Source organism: Lissotriton vulgaris, chromosome 9 (genome assembly GCF_964263255.1).
Source record: "Lissotriton vulgaris chromosome 9, aLisVul1.2, whole genome shotgun sequence".
Classification (NCBI taxonomy): Eukaryota; Metazoa; Chordata; class Amphibia; order Caudata; family Salamandridae; genus Lissotriton; species Lissotriton vulgaris.
The window spans coordinates 608,320,062-608,341,639 of NC_141697.1; the positions used below are offsets into that span (position 1 = coordinate 608,320,062).

The window sequence follows — 21,578 nt, forward strand, 5'->3', positions numbered from 1 at the left end:
ATGAAACGTGACTCAGATGGACTATGCCAATGTTTTGAACCTCGACCTCTCTAAATATAAGCTGAACAATAACGATATGTGGGTGAAATATATAGCATAAGAGAACGGCAAGTAACTACGGAACACGTAATATGACCAGAGAGGGGGAGGATACCAGGTTGTCAATCTCAAGTAAGGTTACACGCATTATAGCAAACTTAACATTGACTAGAGCAGCTGGCACTGATAATCTGCCAGCAGTAATTATAAATACCCAATCAGAATGGTGGGCAACATTTTTTTACAAAAAATGTTTGCCGGCATTTTGGAGACAGGGAAGATGCACAGACTTGGAAAGGAACGATCATTAGACCCATCCATAAATGAGGAGATGTAAAGATCTCCAAAAACTATAGGTTAATTAACCTTTTGGATGTGGGAGTGAAGGTATTTTCTAAAGTAATCTTATAAAAACTTAAAGAATGGGTAGAGGTTAACCAAATAATACCCCTGGAACAGGGGGGATTTAAAGAAGGGGTATTCTACAATACACCACTGTTTTTCCCTTTGGTCCATTGTGTGCCTTCTTGTATGTAATATTGCGTCCTGACATCAGGACAACCTATTTTTCTGACATTTAAGCACACTAGGGGGCAAGATGGCCGCCGAAGCGCTGTAGACGAAAGTCGCATCACAATCCCTCTCCGACCCAAGACCAGTTATAGGCATCAGATGGCCCTAAAACAGTAGCATGCAGCTCATTTTACGCTGGGCAGAGGTTCAACAAGGAGGAGGCAGCAGGACGTTGTGGAAGAGGTGCAACGGTGCGCTTTGCAGGGCTGTACGTATATGGGGAAAGGCGAAGACACTGTCTGTTTCCCTGTTTAAAGCACTCTGCACTAACGTACTGGAGGGGGAGATGGCATATCGAGGAAAGGAGAAACAGCAGCCGATGCCCAGCAGCCTGGATAAAGAGACGAGCCAGAAAGATGCAGGGAGATCGGGCACCGTCCCGAAGGTTAAAATACCCCCTCCTGCCAAACGCTCGACACCGGCTATCTCAACAGCGACCAAAGACCAGCAGCGTAAGCTAGACAAAGCTAGCGAGAAGGAGAAAGATAGCAAGCCGGCTAAGGACACTCGAAGCGAGGGTAATCAGGAAAAGTCAGCGCGGGACCTGTCAGAGAAGAAGAGGAGCGAGAAAGACCCTACCTACAGGCAGCCGTCCGTTTCAGAAGTATTTGGGATGAAAGCAGCTGCGGGGGTGTCAGGAACATCCACGGCAAGCCTGCCGACCGGAGGAGCAAGCAGCAACGTCCTCGAGGACGCAAGCGGAAGCGCTGCTAGGCAACCGGAGCACACAGTCCTCACGCTTCCCGCGGAAATCTCGACAGCGAGGATGACGGACGGCTCTGAGCAGGAGCGGGGGAGCCGAGGAGAGCTGGAACACGCTGAAAGGAGGGTGAGAGAGGTCGCTGGTGGGGCGGAGGTCCATAGCACTGCACAAATGCTAAACGCACTCAAAGAGGTGGAGGCAGAGATGCTCGAGGAGCAAGCTCAGTTGCGAGGAGAAGAGGGAGCAAAGTGGGAAAGCCTAGTGAGTCTCGGGTCACAGAAGGGTCAGACAGAGGCGGAATTCACCGAGGGGTCCGAGGGAGACAGGTTCTTCTCGGTCCCTGAAGAGTCCAAATCAACAATAGCCAGCAGTGATGAGGAAAAAGACACTTCAGATCTGAGCTTGATTTCTGGGGATAGTGGAGGCTCTAGGGGGAGATGTACTCAGAAAAGGCGCAAGGTGGCATCAAGACGGGCAGGCTCTCCCCTGAGCATCCATAAGAAGCTATTATGGGACTACTCAGCTACGTCCAGTATGTATAGAGAGGATGGTCAAGACGGACAAGGCAAAGGGGGGAAATTGGACATTATGTTTGCTACATTAAAACAGATTCAAGCAGAAGCCAGAGCCGAAAGCCGGAGAGCTAGGCATGACACAAAAAAATTCTAGCCTCAATCAGGAAGGTAAACAAAAAAGTTGAGGAGGTCGAGGAGAGAGTCGTAGGAGTTGAAGAGAGAACTGGAAGGCTGGAAGATGAAGTCACGGACTGGCAGGCATTTAGAGTGGAGCAGACAAAGACCGTGGAGGACCTACAATGGAAGGTGGAAGACTTGGAAAATCGCCAGAGGCAAAATAACGTTAGACTTCTCTGTCTTGAGGAAGGTGTGGAGGGGCAAGATCCTAGAGGTTTCGTTATTAAGCTGTTAAAGGGGGCCTTTCCAGAGGCGCCATGGCAATGGGAGCTAGAATTGCAGAGAGCCCATAGGTTTCCACTGTCAATAAAGAAAAGGCGGGAGGGGGGCACAGATACGCTCCCAAGGGCCATGCTGGTGTTCTTTGGAACCTTTCTAGCAAGACAAGAACTGATGGAGAAAGCCAGACCAGATTCTAGGAAATCTTTCGAAGGAGTAACATTTTTCGCTAGACCGTACTTTTGCCACGTAACAGTCGAGAGGCGTTGGAGACTTAGACAACTGATTGCTGCATTTCAGAGACAAGGGGCAGAGGCTTATCTAATGTTCCGGCAAAGCTAAAAGTTATCTCTGCAGGTCGCACAAGAATGTTTTTTTCGGAGATCAAGGCGGGGGAATTCTAGGCAGAATTAACAGAACAAGGAGGAGCTAGGAAGAAGTAAAAGGGAATGTACAGGGGAAAAAGAGGAAGGCTGATAGGGGGAACTGGCTGGATTTATGAGCCTGGATCTGGGAAGTAACGGTGGGTGGATCAGAGTTGAGGGAAGGAGAGGGGGGGCGACACTACAACGCTCAGTGGTCACGCATAGGTCAGTTGTGACCTATTTGCCTGTGGCAGGGGGGGTGGGGCAGCAGAAGGGGAGGGGGGCAGAGGGGGGGGGCAAAGGGGGGGGTGCTGGGGTTGGTGTTGGTATAGGTGATGGTGGTTGGGGATATACAGTACAGATTTCTAAAGTATTTAAGGGAGAGAGACAGCGGCTGGATAATTTCAAAGTGGCAATTGGAAAGATGGTAAAATTAAGCATGAATAAATGGCAGTTAGGATAGTTACGATTAACATTTGCGGGCTAAATAATGGAGAGAAAAGGCAAAAGCTAGCTGCGCTGCTTCGATTTTGGAGAATTGGTATAATCTGTTTACAGGAGACGCATGTGGCCTGCAAAGATAAGTTTATGTTGGATCAAATGGGATTTGAGGTACTTGCTTATACAGGACAGGAAGGGAGAAGTAAGGGGGTGGCGATTTTGGCCAGGAAAGGTGCTGCAGAAATTAAAAAGAAAAAGGAGGATCAAGAAGGGAGATGGGTTGTGTTGGATATGGAAACCATGGCTGGAAGATTTACACTCACTTCACTGTATGGGTCAACTGAAGATGAACCTGGGTTGATTGAATTTCTGGATGGGGAATTGGCACTGTGGCCAGAAACTGTAGTATGTTGTGGGGATTTTAATATTAACGGTTTGGATGGCCTAACTGACAGGGGTAGGGGTAGATACCGAGGGAGGAAGAGAAAGACATACAAAGCAGTACAAAACCTGGTCCGACATAATGCTCTGGTGGATATGTGGGCAGAGAAAAACCCAACAGGCACAGGAAGTACTTATTATTCAGCTCCACATAAAACGATTGCCAGACTGGACTATTTCTTTATCTCTAGCTCACTTGTGTGCGGAGCCACAATAGAACGGCTTCCCAGGATAGTGTGGGATCACAATCCGTTGGTTTTAAGTATGACAGTGGCTAAAAATAGGGACAGGTCGATTACTGCATGGACATTTGAACGAGGGCTGTTGAAAGAGAAGGAATATGTTATAAGGATGCAAGAATGGATAACACAATTTTGGGACATGAACAGGTACTCGGCTTCAGCGGATATGGTATGGGACGCTTTTAAAGCGGGAGTGAGGGGAGAGACACTAAGCTATACTATGTTGAGAAGTAAGAAGGAAAAGGAGAGGATGAAAGAGAAGAGAAGATTAGAAGTCTGGTGCGCTTAGAAGAGGGTCTTGTGGTAGCAATAAGTAGGCAAGAACCTATTGAACAGATCCTGCTGGACCTGGAGGTACAGAAGGCAGAGGCAGGTGTTACTCTGGCGCAAAAAGCAGCAGGGAACTACCTAGCAAAAAAAGAAAAATGCTATGTATTCAATGAGAGGGTGGGCCATCTGCTGGCAATTAGGACTAGGCAAACACTAGCAGCAGGGGAAATAAAAGAAATTAAGGATAGCACAGGGACGATTGTCAATAAGGTGGAGGAGGTACAGGAGGTGTTCAGGAGGTTCTACGAAACACTATACGAGCAGGATACAAATAATGTAGAGACAGGGATTATAGAATATTTGTCACAGGTACCACAGTTAGGGCTAAGTATAGAGGAGAGGGATAAGTTAGACCTGCCGCTAACAATTCAGGAGGTAAGGGACGCGACATTCAGTCTCCCCTCTGGAAAAGCAACAGGTCAAGATCAGATACCAGTAGAATTCTATAAGACCTTTTGGGATGTGCTAGGTATGGACATGTGGGCAATCTGCTGCATTGCACAGGGGGGCAGAGTAGTCCCACAGTCCTGGGACGGGGCGGATATTATAGAGATACTAAAAAAGGATAAACCTCCAATGGAACCAGGTTCATATAGGCCAATAATGCTGCTGAATGCAGATGCAAAAATATTTTCTAAATCACTGGCAAATAGGTTGAGTAAGGTTATCGAGGGGGTGGTATCCCCCATACAGCATGGCTTTATCCCAGGTAAAGGGACCACCCAACATACAAGACAGATGATCACCATCCTAGACGCAGCGGAGGTTGCAGGAGACCCTGTCGCAGCTATTTTTCTGGATGCTGAGAAGGCCTTTGACAGGGTCTCCTGGGACTATCTGTGGAAAGCCATGGAATGGGCTGGAATAGGCAACGGCTATATAAAAGCAATCCAGGCACTATATAAACATCCGTCAGCTAGGATAAGAATCAATAAATCCTATACGAAGGCAGTACAGATCAGACGAGGGACTAGGCAGGGATGCCCAGCCTCGCCTTTATTGTTTGCCATATACCTGGACCCGTTGTTAAGAAGGCTTACCCATAATAATAGGATCCCCCCAATTAGACTACATGAGCAGGAATATAAATTATTTGCTTACGCGGACGATGTAGCCATTACAACACCAGCACCGGGGGGTGGGGGGGGGGCACTTATCGAAATAGAACAAGAGGCAAGGAACTTTCGGGTGGTTTCAGGGTATCTCATAAATAGAGGAAAGACACAGGTAGTGCAGAATAGGTTCACAACATTCCAGGATACGAGGGTAGTTTCAGAAGCAATGTATTTGGGAATCAGGGTGACAGCGGATTTGGAGAACTTAATAGAGATTAATATGGAACCACTTTTAGGGAAGGTCAAAAGAAATATGGAGAGAATTAATAATTTACACTTGACACTAATGGGGCGTATTAATTTGATTAAAATGGTTACTTTTCCAAAGTTTTTATATATTTTTAGAGCAATTCCCTTATACTTTGACGGCACATGGTTTAATAGAATAGAAGCAACAGTGAATAGATTAATATGGGCACAGGGGAAGACACGTAGAGCATATCGATTTTTGACACTATCAAGGGAGAAGGGAGGATGGGGGGGGGGCACCTGATTTTAGACTCTATTATTGGGCGGTAGCTCTCCAATATTCTCAAGGTTTATTAGGAGGCAGTAGCCAGCATGGCGAGAGATTGGGTCGAGTGAACGTCTATGAAGCAGTTCTGGGCAAGGAGGCAGAGAATGCCATACTAAACACAGTGGATTATGCCTATTTTAAACACACGAGGTTCAAGACACTGAGTGCTGTATATAAAATCTGGAGGGCCATTAGGAAAAAGCTAGGAATGGGGAGGTATAATAGATATCTGAGGCTGTATACGAACAACGATCTTCCGGCAGAGATTTTCAGGGATACAGTTATGAAGGATTGGGATGGCAAGGGGATTAAGAAATTAGGGGACTTGTTGGATGTAAAAGGGGTGTTCCTACTGTTCCAGGATATTCAAAACAAATTTAAGATACCAGGAAATATTTTTTTTAAATACTTAAAAGTGAGGAGCTACTTTCATAAGAAACAGGGTGGGACAGCAGGGTTGACACATTGTAGGATAATGGACTATTTGGAGAATAGCTTACATGGCACGATTAGACAATTGTATGCAGAACTACAGGAATTAAAAACAGATGATAGAGAAAAATATGTCAATAAGTGGGTGGAACAAGTAGGGGCGCATCCCGAGGCTCTACAAGCCTCATTAGACCTAGGTCGATCTGTCTTGTGTTCAGCAACGCTACAAACTCAATACTATAAGACAGTCTACTCGCTGTATCATACACCTGCTAGAATTGCCCAGTGGGGGGGGAGCACTGGAATAACTTGTCCACGCTGTAACTCAACTAGTGCCAATATCACACATATGTTTGCACAATGCCCACAGCTCTACACATTAAAATTGGCAATAGAAGAATTTCAGGAGGGATCTCTGGGGTTGAAGATCAAATTAACGGATGGGTTGATAATGCTAGGGATCATTATAGGAGATAATAATGAATATCCAGAATTTATGTTTATGGTTACGGCAGTTTTTAGGATTATTATTGCAAGGGCCTGGATTGATAAGTCGGCACCGACATTTCAGTCATGGATTGCAAGGCTCCTTTCCACATATAATTTGGAGAAAGCTATTTATGATAGGAAAGGCAGAAGGGCAAGGGCATTGGGGGGGGGGTAGGATTTGGTTACCCATTGAGCAATGGAAGAATAGGGGGAAATAGAAGCAAAAAGATGTGTCTTTTTTGTTTTTTCTTGTTTTTTTCTTTTGTAGCTTCTTTCTTTTTTTGTGATAACTGTCGAACTTTATATGTATGCAATATCTGTACTGTAAAAATGCATTGGATTTATTGGAAAAATGTGGGGGGGAAATCTCAATAAAAATATTTTTTTTTAAAAAAGGACAACCTATTTTTCTAGCGTGTGCACAGGATCCGCTTTTTATTCTATTTTGGGCTAGGTCTCCCTATACCTACACAGGGGGGTTTTTCTACTTGGGTTTAAGTTCCCCTGTCCTGTATTGCACCGCGTGCCCACTGCACGAACATTATAACTCAAGAGATCATACCGCTCAGAGCGCCACTGCTTCCTGTTCTCTCAACTCAAACCCATTCCCTTACAAAAAATGATTAATGATATTGTACTATGGAAAGATGGAAATGTTCTTATTATTTTGTTTAAGGACCAAGCGCCTAAATAAACATTATCTTTGACTTGACTTGACTATTAGCTGTACCTGGGACACTGCATTGGTTTCCTATCCATGAAAGAAATAAACGTAAACTTTAACCTTAGCACATAGGCAATACTACTGTATTGGACCTCACTGTCACATTGGAAAGCTACACTACTATCATTCTCAGTGAGCTCTACAATTCAGTGGCAGAGAACTAATTAAAGCACTTTCAGAATGAAATCCAGAAGAGGAGGAAGTTGACTATCTGTCCAGCTGGCCCTGCTCTGGAAAAATACGTTTGTACCTCTGCGAACAACTGTAAACTATCAGTACTTACAAAGGAAATGAAAAACATTGTTATTTAAGGAACACTAAAGAGCAAGACATGTTGGCCTGTCTTGCTCTTTAGTGTACACCAATCCATGATAGCCAGGGCCACAGGCTGTGCTCTGTGTCAAAGGCAAGTTCCGATGCTGCAGATATTTGATCATCTCTAAAGGCAAAGTGTGTGGATGTGAAGCTGAGCTGTGGCCATGACAGTTCGTGGGAGAGAAAATAAGAAGGCGCACAAACTGCCTTTTGGGGAGTAGAAACACAATATAAATGAAAAGCCATTTTGCTGTATATCAAAAAAATTAGTCCAAACATTCTGAACCAACTGACAGTCCTGTGTGTGTCGGACGCTTGATGGGTCATAGGTTTCTGGGACACTGAAGAAAAGAGAGAAGGCTTCTTTTTATACATACTGTACTCATCCCAGAATGCAAATCAGTAAGGCTTTTTCGCAACTACTCATCATTATAACAAGCTTATTATTTGACAACGCTTGACCTGAAGTGGACACAGAAAAACCACTGTGGAACAGCAAAGGCCGCTCATCTCCTAAAACGAGTTCTGGGAATCTCAGTTCCTTTGTTGATGCTGGCAGAATCATATTATCAAGAGAATGCTTTTATTAAGAGCAGCTGGAAGGCAGCGGTCAAAAGTTTCTCACCACTAGATTCCTGGTTCACCTACCCTTGGTTGTTTTGGTGTTTTAGGGAGTGGATGCAGGGGGCAGGAAGATGCTCATATATCAATGAAACATCTGCAAGTTCAGCAAGACCTACGCTCTTTAGCACTGGCAGTGAAATAGTGAGAAGAAACAAGGTTTCTTATGGTCCTCCTACAATTCTCAATTCCTTCTCACTGGAATTACTGCTTGCCCTGGTAAGTACTTGAGTAGCTTACATTGATGAAATGTGGTTGGGACACAAAATACAACTGGGGGGCTTTTGACAAAAGGGAGGCGCTGACAAAACATAATTTTCTCAGATCATGAATGGTCCCGATTTTGCTAGATATAGATCATTCAACCTTAGGTAATGAGGCTTAATCTTCCCTAGCTCCAACTCTCTTTCAGGAAGTACTCACCAATTCCCTTTTAGCATAGTCGCCAGTCCCTTTGAAAACGTGCATATCTAGATCCATGTAGCTGAACATGGACATGCAAATGTCAACAACCCTTCCCTCTAAGACAAAAAAATGGAAAAGTTAGGCACTAATAAGTTAATTTGTAAATGCTCTGTTTCCGAATATCAAGGCAACTAAGTGCTGATTCTGTCTCTTGCCTATTAAATCCTCCACCCTACACTTCCTGTTTCTTTATCTCACTCATGCAGGTTTTTTTCACCATTGCTCAGTATCAAATTCTAATGATGAAAAATGATCTGCAAGTTCTAAAAAAAAATGACTGCCAGTGCACGATATATAGGACCACCAGCCCAAATTAAGCACTAGTGATTTCAAAGTATGGCTTTTGATTCATCGGTCAACAACTCAACCACTGGTGTGCATTTCCACCTTAGGCTACCCTGCCGAGTTGTCCACAGGACCGAGGCAACCCTGACCCCCCCCCCCCCCCCCCCCCCAAGAACTAGATCTTTCTGATCTGAAAGCATTTCTTAAGCATTCAGAATACACGCTAATTCCATGCAACGAAACCCGTAAAATGGATTGGTTAGGCAGCAGCAGTGTAATATGAACTGTTTCCGATTAAGAGGATGTGATATCAGCAGAGTGGCAAGGTTGCTGGGGACAGAAAACGAGAGAGGAGGAGAGAGTAGAGTGGGGCATCCACAAAGTGCAAGTTGGTTCATGTCAAGCTTAAGCACTTAATCCAGGTGCTTCTGACTTTTTAGCTGATATAACTTCGTATTCTGGTATTTGTTTCATCTTCCAAATGTTTAAGAGGGTATAGGAGCTGATATAGGTCAATAGTGATGTGCCCTTAACATGTAACGCATGACTACAGATAACTTCATTACACTGCATATAAATAGGGCGGAGTGATCCGCTATGTCTGTCAATACCAGGCTTTGTTGTATTGTTATCTTATCAATACACAGATGCATGTGTAAACAAGAGACATCAGACTACTGGACAGGGCAGGTTAACAACCTCATTTTTCAACTCAAAGTTCCCCATCAGATCCTTCCCCTGCACTTCCTTACAGCTTCGTGTTTATCCTTGATTTTCACTGCCATTTTCGCTCTTTCCTCCTTTCCTTGAAAGTCCTTAAGAACTGCCTTATTGGATCATTTCTCCCGTCCCCCCCCCCCCCCCCCTCCTTGCATAACTGCCTATCGCTTCCTATAAAGGCCAACTCTCCAAATATTACACATGCTCCCAGCTCTCATTTACATTTATTTCTGCCTTCCATCCCCCTTTCTTCTGGCATCCTTGCTGCTATTTGCCAGTCTCTATCTTTCATCACGTCTCTCCCCAGAACCCTTCCCTTCACGTGACACCATTTGTTTACCCGTAACCCCATCTTTGGCTCTCTACTAATACTAGTTTCTCTCCTCATTTCACGCCAATTAAACATTCACGGGGCCACCATTCTACGTTTCTCCAATGCTTGCCTTCTTCCACCTCCACCCATCCTCTACCTCATGTTTTCTTCTCTGCCCGATACCTCCTCTGCTATCTTTCTCCGACCTCTTCCTTATATCTCTTCCAGCTCTATATTCTAATCATCCCAACACCTTGCTTGTATTAAATCTTATACCTACGCTACTGCCTACACCCTTCTGTAGCTACCTCCCACAGCTTTCTCCAATGTCTCCTCTCTCCCCTTTCCTCCATCTGACTTTTTCGCTTCTCCCATTCTATTACCTTCATGTGCTCTTGCTTTCTCCTGCCCCATCACCCCGTGTTTCTCCCCATGGCAAAATCATCTCTTCCCGCCTACTGCCCCCCAAAACGATACCTCTCCACTCTTTCTCCGTTTGGCTCCTCCCGCCCCACACCTGCACCCTTCCCCCAGACCTTACCTTTTCGATCTTGTCCAGCCACTCCCGGTTCTGGCCCAGCTCCGCCATGAACGCCTGGTGCTTCAGCCATTTCTTGTGCAGCTTTTGCGCCTCGTCCCTGGACGTGTCCTTGGCCGCGAGCATCTTCTCGTTAATCCATGAGTCCAGCTGCGGGAAAAAGAGAGGCCGCTGAGTCCGGCGTCCAGTGGGAGCCCCTGGGACCGGGCGCCGGGGCCGCCATCCCCGCCCCCCGCCCGCAACCCGTGCCTCACCGGCGGCCCTGCTCGGAGCGGACCCCGGCTCCCGGCCGCGTCCCCTTAAACTGTCTATCGCTTGCGCAGCTTCTCCTCATATCGCCGCCAGCTGGATGCGCTGTCCTGGGGCACGGAGGTAGGAGCCCGCCCCTTCCTCCCGCCGCAGTCCGTTTATTTATTGTGTTTTAGTCGCGCTGCCAGCGTGCTGTGCAGGGCTCTGCCTTGCGACATGTCAGCAAGATCGGCCGTTACGGTGCCGCACGCCGAGCGCTGGGTCGCCGCGCGCATAATGGGTCTTATTATGACGGAGCGCGGAGAACCTCTGCGGCCCCCTCCGCTCGCGCGCGTTTGCTGCAGTGAGCGAGCTACGGCGTCGCCGTCCCGAGCCGGAGGTGCCAAGAGGGCGAAGGCGGGTCTCAGAGATACCACCGTGGTCTCCGGGCGCTTTAGGGAGTCTGGCTCGCCGCTCAACAACCCAGTAGCTCTGACTCGTCACCCTGAACATCCTCCGGCAAGTACGGCTCGCACGTGAACAGCCGCAGCGGCTCTAACTGTTCCGTGAACACCCCGGGCTGGTATAGCTCACCCATGTGTTATAACTCACCCCCGAAGAGCCCAGCAGGTCTACCTCACCGTTTAGCACTCCAACGGACCCTGCCCACCCCGGAACACCCCAGCAGCCAGTCCAGTTCACTCTTGGAGCTGGCCCCAAATACCACCAACCGGTCTAACCCCCTGCTTTAACATTCCCAACATGTATAGCTCACCCAGTTATAGTTCACTGGCGAAAAGCCTTGGAGTTCCAGGAGGTGTAGCTCACTCTGGAAAACTCCTAGTAGGTCCAGATCACTCATGAATACCTCCACCAGGTGCAGCTTCACCCTAAAACACCTGCAGCAGATATTGCTTACACCTAAATATCCCAGGAGATAAAGTTCACCATGGATGACTTTCAGCAAGCCCAGCTCATCCTGAACCCCACCCCCCTCCCCAGGTCCATCTCACCCCAGAAGGGCCAGCTAACTCCAGAACACCACAAGCAGGTACAGCTTTCTCTCAGAACATCCTCCGCAGAGGCGGTTCACATATGAACTCCTCCAGCAGGTCCATCCCTCTCTAGAATTTCCCAAGCACACATGGGTCAACCACCCGTGCACAGGTGTTTCTCCTAAATCACCAGCAGGTCTAGCTCAGTCACGGACTCCCCAGACAGGTCTAGCTCACTCTTGAACAACCAAAGTAGAAATAACTCACTAATGAGTGAGCACCCCTAGCAGGTCTCGCTGACCCTTGAACATTCCAAGCAAAGTCTAACTCACCCGACGATTCCCTACCAGATGTATCTTATCGTCAAACAAGCCCCAAGCACGTGAGGGTAACACTTACCTACCCCCCAGGCAGTTAGTCCCTCAACACCTCCAATAAGACTAGCTCACCCCAAACCCACTCCAGCATATCTAGCTTATTAGAGAACCACAACTAGGTATAGCTCAACTGAAACACCCCAAGCACTTTAGCGCACTGTTCAGCACGTTTTGCTCAATCTATCAAAATCCCCCAGTAGGTTTAGCTCACTTTCGAACACCCCCAACAGGTATAGCTCACCTGAACCCCTCAGCAAATCTAGTTCACCCTTGAACATCCTGGAAGGTCCAACTCAGTTTCAAACAAACATAACCAGTCTAGCTCACTCGCAAACTGCCCCAGCAGGGTAAGCTCGCTTGCCCTTGTAGGTTTAGCTACTTTCTAAAACCCCAGGGTCAGACTGATTTTCATATAGCCATGTCTGACCTGGGGTGGCAGAGTGGGCTAAAGAATGGTGTTGGATTAAACCCAGATCTTTTGACTGGGTGTGAGTGTTTGATTGATTCAGATGCTCCGTCCATCCCCACCCCCTTTTGTATTACTTTCTAAAACCCCAGCAGGTCTAGCACACCCTGGAACACCACAGCTGGCCTAGTTCTCTATTGAATACCTCCAAATGGCCTAGGGTACACTACAAAACCTTCAGCTGGTGCAACTAACCTCCAAACAATCCCGGCAGGTCCTTCATGCTCTTACATGGCTAAAGAACATAACTCACATTTGAAGTCACTCCACAGTTTTGGCTTATTCTCAAACACCACCAGGCCTTCTGGCTCACCTTGGAACACCCCAGCTGGTCTAATTTACTCTCGAACACCCCTAACATATATAGCTTACAAAATAAAACCTCCACTCCATACACAACCCCTCCCCCCCCCCCCCCCCCCCCCCGAAGAACAACAAATGGTTCTCGTTCTTATCAAACACCCCAGCAGGTCTACTTGCACCTTGAATAACCTCAGATCTAACTTGCATCCAAATGACCCAGCATGTTTATATCCTCACAGACCACACAAGCAGGTCGTGCTCACTAGTTGGTGCCCACCCCACAGCAGGCACAATTCACTGTCAATGTGTAACCAAGACTCAAGCACCCTTCGAACACCTAGCTCGCCCTTAAACATCCCGGCAGATCTACTAAAACAGTGAACACCCTCATCAAGCCATGCTCATAATGAAGCATCCCCAGCAGCCTACCTCTCTCTCAAAAACCACAAGTAAGTCTAACTCACCGTCCTACTCCCCCAGTAGGCCTGCTTCCCCATCAAATTCTCCAGCACGTCTAGCTCACTTTCCAGCACCCCTAGAAGCTCAGCTCTCTCACAATCCACAGCAGGCCTGCCTCTTCGTCAAACACTCCAAAGGAGCCTGTTTAAACTACTCATAGCAGTCCTCCAGGTCACCTCCTCAACCTCAAACACCCCAGAAGGTGTCCTGCCCCTCATTAACGCCAAACACCACCAGCAAGCCCCGGGATCAACCTTCTTACCCTCAATCACATCCAGTAGGTCTTGGGGCCAACTCCTTATCGACAAGCTCCTGCAGCCGGTGGATGGGTCACTGCAATAAACATCACACCACCTCAGAAGGACTTCTTTATTGGGTAACTCCAGCAAGACACGCTCAATCCTGAACAGTCCCAGCATGGCTCCTGCATCACTGGGCAGCTCAATCTACCTCACCACTAAGCACTGGCTGCAGGTCTACCTCACTGTCAAACACCCCCAACGTGGCAGCATCATCCTCGGGCACTTCTTCGCGGATCTCAGGTTCACCTCCATCGTTTTGAAACACCCCAGAAGGTCTTCCAGTCTCCTTGTACAGAACACCTGACGATGAAGGTCTGTCTCCAATGCGACGCCCCAGCAGGTCTACCTCATTTTCGACCCCGCAGCGCACCGGCGGGTCTTCCAAGCGCCTCGGTTGTGTCTTAATATAGCCCTATTTTCAATTCCAAACGCACGCTTCAGTGCGAGACACCTGCAAAAGCAGAGCCCCTTTTCATCCCTGCCTCGATGAAACGAGTGTAAAACGAGTGTAAAACGCGTCGGCTTCAGTTCCTTCCTGGTGAGCCTCCACCTGCGCTTGGCACGGGGTGCGCTACCGCAGTGGAAGGAAGGGGAAGGCGAAGTGGAGGGCGGAGGGGGAGGATGGAGAGGGAGAGCCCAGCCCGCGCGTCAGCAGAGACCGAGGGGCCGTGCCTGAAACTGCTGCACTCGGCAGACACGGAGGAAGGAAGGGGGAGATGTCAAGTGTGACCCGGCAGCTGAGACAGCCCGGAGCGGCCTCACTGTAGCAGGCTCTGCGACCCTGAGGGTGGCGGGGGGCGTCCGACTGGGAGTGCCGTGAGGTGGCATGCGGCAGCGGGCACACGTAAACACAGGAGCGGCGCTCCTCGCGCGGCAGACCCTCTGAGGGGGCGGGGAAGCCCTCGGCTCTCATGAGGTGGCATGCTGCAGTGGTCACGCATGTAAACACAGGAGCTTCGGGCTGCACCTCCTTCTCCCTGCCGGGATATCTTTGCTTTTCAGCACCCTCATGATGCAGTCCTCCTCCTCCTCCTCCTCAAATATGTGCCCACCATCCCCAGTGCCTGAAAGGATCCCCCACTGCCTCTGGATCCAAGGCCCGCAGAACGGCCCTGCTTTTAATTCCAAGAGGCATTGCGCAGACTGTTAATTTTTTTGAGATGGCAATTGGTTTGAGGGAGGACTGGACTCAGCCTGAATAGTGTTGATGTAACATATAGTGTTGATGTAACATTCCTGGAGGCTTTTTTTCCATTTTAACCAAAGATGTCAATCATTCATTCATTCATTCGCTGATTTAAAATGAACCTCTATAGGTCACCGCGTGTGTTTGTCGAATGCGCCTTTATAAGTCTTTGACTTTGTAGTATGCACTCTAAACCTTCATTATATATGACTGGGTGTGCAACGAACGGGCTGTCAGTGAATATTTCCACATATTCCTTATGACGAACTTGTCCAAGGTTTCAAATCACGTGACCTCCATATCGGAAGTGAATACGATCCATAAATGGGACAAATGGCGCCAGTTACATTCATTTAACCCAATTTTCTAGGCGTTAAGAAAGAAAAAGCCACGAAACTGTTCAATTTTTAGCATGCATTACACTACCGAAAATTAACATATCCTCGGCAGAGATGAATGCAGGTAAATCCTCTTTATGGAGCTAAAGTAACAGCCTCTGTACTCATGTAGTAGTGGGCAGTGGGCAGTGGGTGTCGGCCAACGGCTTTCTGACTCTTTTGGGGACCACCTTGATTCTCTGCAAGCTGAGAACTTGTTCCATCGCCCACTTTTGTCCAGAAAGTTCTTTCATTAAGAAGGTTCTGTGAGGGGAGAGTGTACAGGCACAGCTTGACAAGTGCAAGCTTTCTGCTGAATGGGACAGAGCGTCCCAGTCAAGGATCAAGGACCTGCAGACCTGGTCTGAAGTTCCAATCCTCCATTCCCACGGCAGCCCCTTTCCCTCCCTGAACACGTGTCTTCTTTTTAGAGGAGTTAATTGTTAGGCACGAAGAGGAGGTGTGGCTGCTGTCTCGGACAAATACAACGTCGGCTATATCTAAAGAATTTCCTATAATGCGGATGAAATTGCTTAAGTATAGAGTGAAATGTAAGTGGGCAGGCGATAGCCCTACTGTGGGAACCTCTCCAACGAGTTACCTTTGTTTCTCACTGAACAGGTGCCACCTCTGCGCGATTCCTCAAGTAGAGCTTGTATGTCCCTAGAAAACTAGCAGGCAGCGTTTGTTTTTTTGGGGACTATTCTATCTTGGGCTGGGTGTTTAACTTGCTGGTGTATTGATTGCTTCTGTTTCTGAAAGTTGTAAAACGTCTTGAAGAGAGTTAAGCACGTTTGGGATGGCTTACTTAATTATTTCCCACAAATCATTCTAGCCTGTGATTTTCTGATGCCTGAATGGAACCCTGGATATTTGATCCGCGCCACTTGATATTTGCATGCTATGTATTTCATGTTGTTCTTCACAGTTTACTTACCCACCCCCATCTCTTTATCTTTTCCCCCTCCCGGGTTGTCTCTCCATATCACTCTTTACTCGTGTATGCAATGTACTTTATGCATTGCTCGATGTAAAAAGCTATAATACCACTTCGATGACATGGTGCTATATAAAACTGGTGAATAAAATATAGCATGTCACTAGTGTGCCATGAGACTGGCACTGCATGCCCTTAATTCTAGGCTTTTCAGAGGTAAAGACCTTACAGCGCAAAGTAGCTAATCTCTTCGTTTCCCTGTCAGGAAGAGTGCATGGGAATGCTTTAGGCCTTTTTTATGCCAAACAGGCCTGTACATACATGGTCTTCAGGGATGGAAGTGTCATTCGAAATGCTGGACCAGAAGGAGTTTGCCTATGGTTCCTGGCTGCCTGTCTGCTCACCGTGGGAGAAGAGTCATGCTTACCTCATGCAGTGTGGATCCCAGGCATACCTCTACATGGGCTACATTAGGTATGGATTGTGCCGGAAGTATGTTAATATCCCTAAAAAGAGAGTATCCTAGTTTGAGGGATTGTAGTGCCATCTCAGTACCTCTGCAGCTTCCACCAAGAAAGCATGGCCCTCTGGTGTCAACGCCACTGGCATTCTTCCACCTCATGTCTAAGTGCCCAGTGGAGAGTGTGATCACACCGTCCTACCCTTCTTCTCATTCGGAGTGAGGGTCAGGGAATCATCAGAAGTCGTCTAGTCTGAACATCTTTTTCTATTGCTTCCAGGCTATCAGCCTTCGTCTAACAGCTGCCTGCTGGCTGTTCTTGTCTTTTGAATGAGAAGAGTGAGATAGGTCATGGGGGTCAGAGGCAGGGGATAGCTGGATCTACTGACTTTAGGGCTACAGCCAAGCCTGATACTGCATTTTCTGAAACCAACGTGGTCAGCTTCCTGGGCTTCAGAAGTCAGGCCGCAATCTAGTCAAGTAGTGTGCTGAAGGCGGTGCCAGAGGGCATGGGCAGAGGACGGACGGTCTTGGGCTGAAGTGGCCAGTGTTCTGACGAGCCAGTGCGTGATGCAAGAACCAGTAGATCTGTAGCATCTCCTGAGGGCATACCAGAGATTCCATGAGGAACACTGAGTAAAACCATCATGGCTTCCTTAAGAGCTCTTATATGATATTGGCAAATCCAAAGAGGTGAACTTACTCATGGCAACTGCATCTGTTGAAGGACTGCAATACTTATTTCTGTTATTTCATTTTTTTCAGGTTTGATGCTAAGGTGATGAAGAAGAGGAATGCGTATATTGTTTTAGGACAGCACATTCGTTATGCAAAATGAGGGTAACGGTTCTTGTAAGGAGAGTGAGGCTAGATTTTGGGTTTAGATGTCACACTGAGACCATAAATTGGTCTCCTTTTCACGTTTGGTATTTTGGATGAAAACGTGGTGCCTAGGAAGGAACCATGGAGAGCTTAAATCAGGGGTTGTCACATACAAATGTATGCAACGTAGCCAATAGGATTTAAAAACCTTGAATTTCAAAGGGGAAATGGCCAAGAAAAAAAAAAACCCTTCTGTGGAAAAAAAAGGAACTGGTGTCACCGGCACCTATTGCAATCTAATGGACCCAAACTATCGCTTCAAGCACTGATGTCACAGGGATCTACTGATAACAAGAACAACATCCTCAGTGAGATGCTGTAAAACCCACCGGATCCGGACAGGATCTTGGGAAACTATCATCATGAAGGATCTTTAGGAACAAGTGGTAATAACAATAATAATATGATGTTTTTTTATCAAGCTCTTCATCCCATACTTCTTCTGTGTCTAAGATTTGTAAAGAACAGATGTCTCTACAGTATCCTACAGAAATAACCATAAATAATCTTTTGCCTATCTTGTCTCGCTCTTGTACCCAGGTTGCTCTGGTGACCCTATAAGTGACTGCGGCCTAGGTAATGTAAAGGTTTACACAAACTCTTCAGTGGCGTAAAGGGCAGTGTGGTCAACCCTTGTAAGCAAAAGGGTTTTTTGCGCTGAATCTTCACACAGCATCATTACCAAATTCCATTGTGTTGTGTGTGCCAAACACCCAGACGAGTGTAACATAGGAGCTGTAATAGGGAGGGAAGAGCGCAAGCACCCCTACGATATCAACTAAAGTAAAGCCACATGGCTTTGCATGTAATCTTTCCGCCAAATGAAAACGGGAGAAAACAATGGTCAAAATGAAAATCGCACGTTTTTCCTGAGCGTAATAGCTATCATTTCTTCGACATTACACATATTATGCGATTTACACTTAGGTGAGGTGTCTACAACTAAAGATTTGTACTGGGGAGTGTGCCTTAAGTTGAAATCTCATGCCAGACTGCGCCTGCTTGCCTTTGTGTCACAGGGCAATGCTAAATTGTATTTAGTGCTATTCACATAGAAGTACGTCTGGCTATGTGTGAAGTGAGGAGAACAAAGTATGAATGAAGGGCGGGTGCTATGAGATGACAGGAGCCACTCTCACCTGTCATCTCACAAGCAGAGGCACCGGCTACTTACGAGCTGGGCACCACGAGTTGGTTCAAGAGCTTGGAGAGTGCACGTGACAATATCGCTCATTAGTTCACGTATCCCTCTGATAAGAAGAGGGACGTTGGAACAACGAGCCACGCAGTTCCAGTGGTGGCTTGTATTATTTTCTTTCTTTTTTGCACTTCATCACGTTTGCAGAGTGATTGGCAATATAAGTCCTGATGAATGCCTGTTGGCAGAAACATGTTGACCTTACAAACAGGGTAAATCTGTTGACTTCCTGATCCTCTTGCCTTTTTAACTATGTCACTGTGACCACCAAATACACTTTCAGTGGAATCAGGTAGACATTTTTAAACCACTCTTTATCACTCTATTTGCACTCTGCCCCTCATTTACCTGCGCACTAACACTCATCTTTTGAGAAAATACTTCTGCTTCTCCCCTCGGGGCGTTGTAGCCCACACTACGGTGTGAGGAGGGAACCCATTTGATGAAGCATGCCACCTAACGGCGAGTGAGTGTTCTTGTCCTGTGGGAACTTCTCCTCACCCCTTCCTTCCACACAGCATCCACCCTTCATGAATTCTTTGTTCTCCTCAGTTACACACATAGCCAGACATATTTCTATGTTCTCATGTGGGCTCAGTACCTTCTGGCTTTCATAGATCCCCATATAGATCCCAAGTGTGTATATGAAAATCGTATTTAGTGTCACGCAAACATGCTGTTTTTAGTGTTGCAGGTGAACGATGCAGAGTAAGGACGGCGCTGTGCTTTTTTGCTATTCGCGCAGTGCAGCATTTCAAATTTACACACAACCTTTTACAATGTGCAAAACTTGCTCTAAATTTGCAACCCCCAACTTCTCTGAAAACATCGGATGTGAAGGCAGGTCGCTGGTATATGTTTTGCATTTGCATAGTGAGCATCAAAAACTAGATTGGGTCATGAAGATCCCAGCAGATAAAAATCCACACACACAGTTTATGCCTTACATCACACACAGGTATTATACATAACATGCAGGATTTGATCACTTACAAATGGCTTTCACTTGTTCCAGTTGTTGGTACAGTGGTTTTTGACATATAGTGGGTAGTGAGGGAAAAGTGCCAGAAGTGAGGACGATCACTTGCTCGCTACTAGTTCACTGTTTATTCGCCGGCCTTTTTTGAAGTTCATTTATCAGCAGTATTGTAACGAAAAAATAATTAATTTTGACCTCTTAACAATATGAGCCAGGATCATGTTCTCAATGGGGACTACTACCCCTTTGTTTAGTCATTTGAACTACTGTAGGGAGATAGTCTGCATGTATGTTGATCAAACCCAGGGCCACTGGAATTAAGAGGCAGGGGAGGACACAATTATATGCGACCAGGTTGGCTAATTATGCAGCAAGAGACTATAAATTATACTGCGTAATGGGGCACATTTTGCGATAACATTACTTCATTATTTCGGCATTTTTACCCAGGTTAACAGTGCTTGGGTAAAGGTTTCACCTCCCTCATTAGTACTAATTTACCCCACAAATACAGCAATAAGAAAAAGGAGGGGGCCAGACAACCTTTCCAAAGGGCTTTTCACTGCGCTGTAACACTTGTTGCTGCGTTTTTAGTAACTTTTCATCTAGAAACAATATTTTTTTGTTAAAATCTGCTGCCAATCGAGCAGATGATGTATATGTAGCAAATATGGGAACTCTTTGTTTATGCAGAAAATGCTGCACGCGCAGAAAAATGCATAATTTCAGACGCCCTGATTATACGGTCCTAGTTGGCACATTAAAACAGGCCAACCTCTGCAGGTACCCTGGTCCCTTATTCTAAAGTGCCCTCTGCATAAAGCCGAGTTCTTTGAACTTAACATTAAACCGACTGGAAGCTGGAGTAGCATTTTGATTTGAACATACTTTTTCATATTGAAGACCAGTGTGTCTGCGTGATTTTCCATGCCCTAAATACCAATTTTCCCTTTCATAGTCTTCACAGCACTCCCTTCCTTCGTCATGCATACACTCACTCAGTTACCTATCCACGCAGAAGGTTACATCTATTCAGTTAGATAATATGTAAATTCACAAAGGTACATTTCAGCACTAGTAGACTGAGAAAGCATGGAGATGAGAAAGCATAGACGGTCATAGAGTGCGAACAGTGTGCCATGACAAGCGACCTGGACAGAGCAGTTCCAGCCATTGTAAATATTTTGGTAACTTCTGTAGTTAAATGTGAATCCCAGAGGGTACAGTGGAATCAGGGGTGGACCCTCCACAATGGCGGAGAAGTGTCGCCCCACTGGCTCAGAGCTTGCACATGAAAAAGTAAACACTATTCTAATATTGTTTTATTTTTCACCTGCTGGCTGAGCCAGCGTGTGTAGGGAGGGGCAGGCGGTGGCCATGGAAGGGGGAGGAGGACAGGTGTGTGCACTTCTAGTAGTAGTAGTAGTAGCTTTATTTCGATATATTAGTCATATCATAAAAGCATTACAATACAGAAAATATATTAGAGATACAATACATTTTAGCATTTTGTTCCTCAGTTAAAAATATTCAAATTGACCATTCCTAAAATACAAGAAAATTGACAATAAGACAAACACAATGTGGTTTAAGGGAAACTCATTTGCAAAAAGAATTTGCTAACAGCATAAGGATAACAATATTGCCAATACAATTCATTTTAAGGGAGACTCAGTTGCCTGGCGGATCTGATCCGCCAAGCCCAACCCAAGAATTTTGCCAAACAACAGGCAAACAAAGGACGGGCATCAGATCTTAAAATGCGTAAGGCCTCCAGGTGAGATCTAGTGCCAAGATTCCTGCATAAAGGTTTCAGCCACATGCGGCGCGGGGCTGTATAGGCTGGGCAC

At 46.5% G+C, this 21,578-nt stretch overlaps 1 protein-coding gene across 2 annotated transcripts in view; it reads right to left on the reverse strand.

Moving 5' to 3' along the window:
* The window catches only part of SPTBN4 (spectrin beta, non-erythrocytic 4), a 1,634,043-nt gene that overhangs the window by 893,321 nt on the left and 719,144 nt on the right, over nt 1–21,578 (reverse strand). Inside the window, exons 1-2 of one of the 2 annotated variants that reach the window (XM_086938241.1) lie at nt 13,670–14,437; nt 10,583–10,729 (exon numbers count right to left, since the gene is read on the reverse strand). In XM_086938241.1, the coding sequence (XP_086794367.1) occupies nt 10,583–10,705 (123 nt within the window). In that variant the 5' untranslated portion in view covers nt 10,706–10,729; nt 13,670–14,437. Of the gene's footprint in view, nt 1–10,582; nt 10,730–13,669; nt 14,438–21,578 lie in introns of those variants that run through there. The other variant, XM_086938242.1, reaches the window with a different exon arrangement.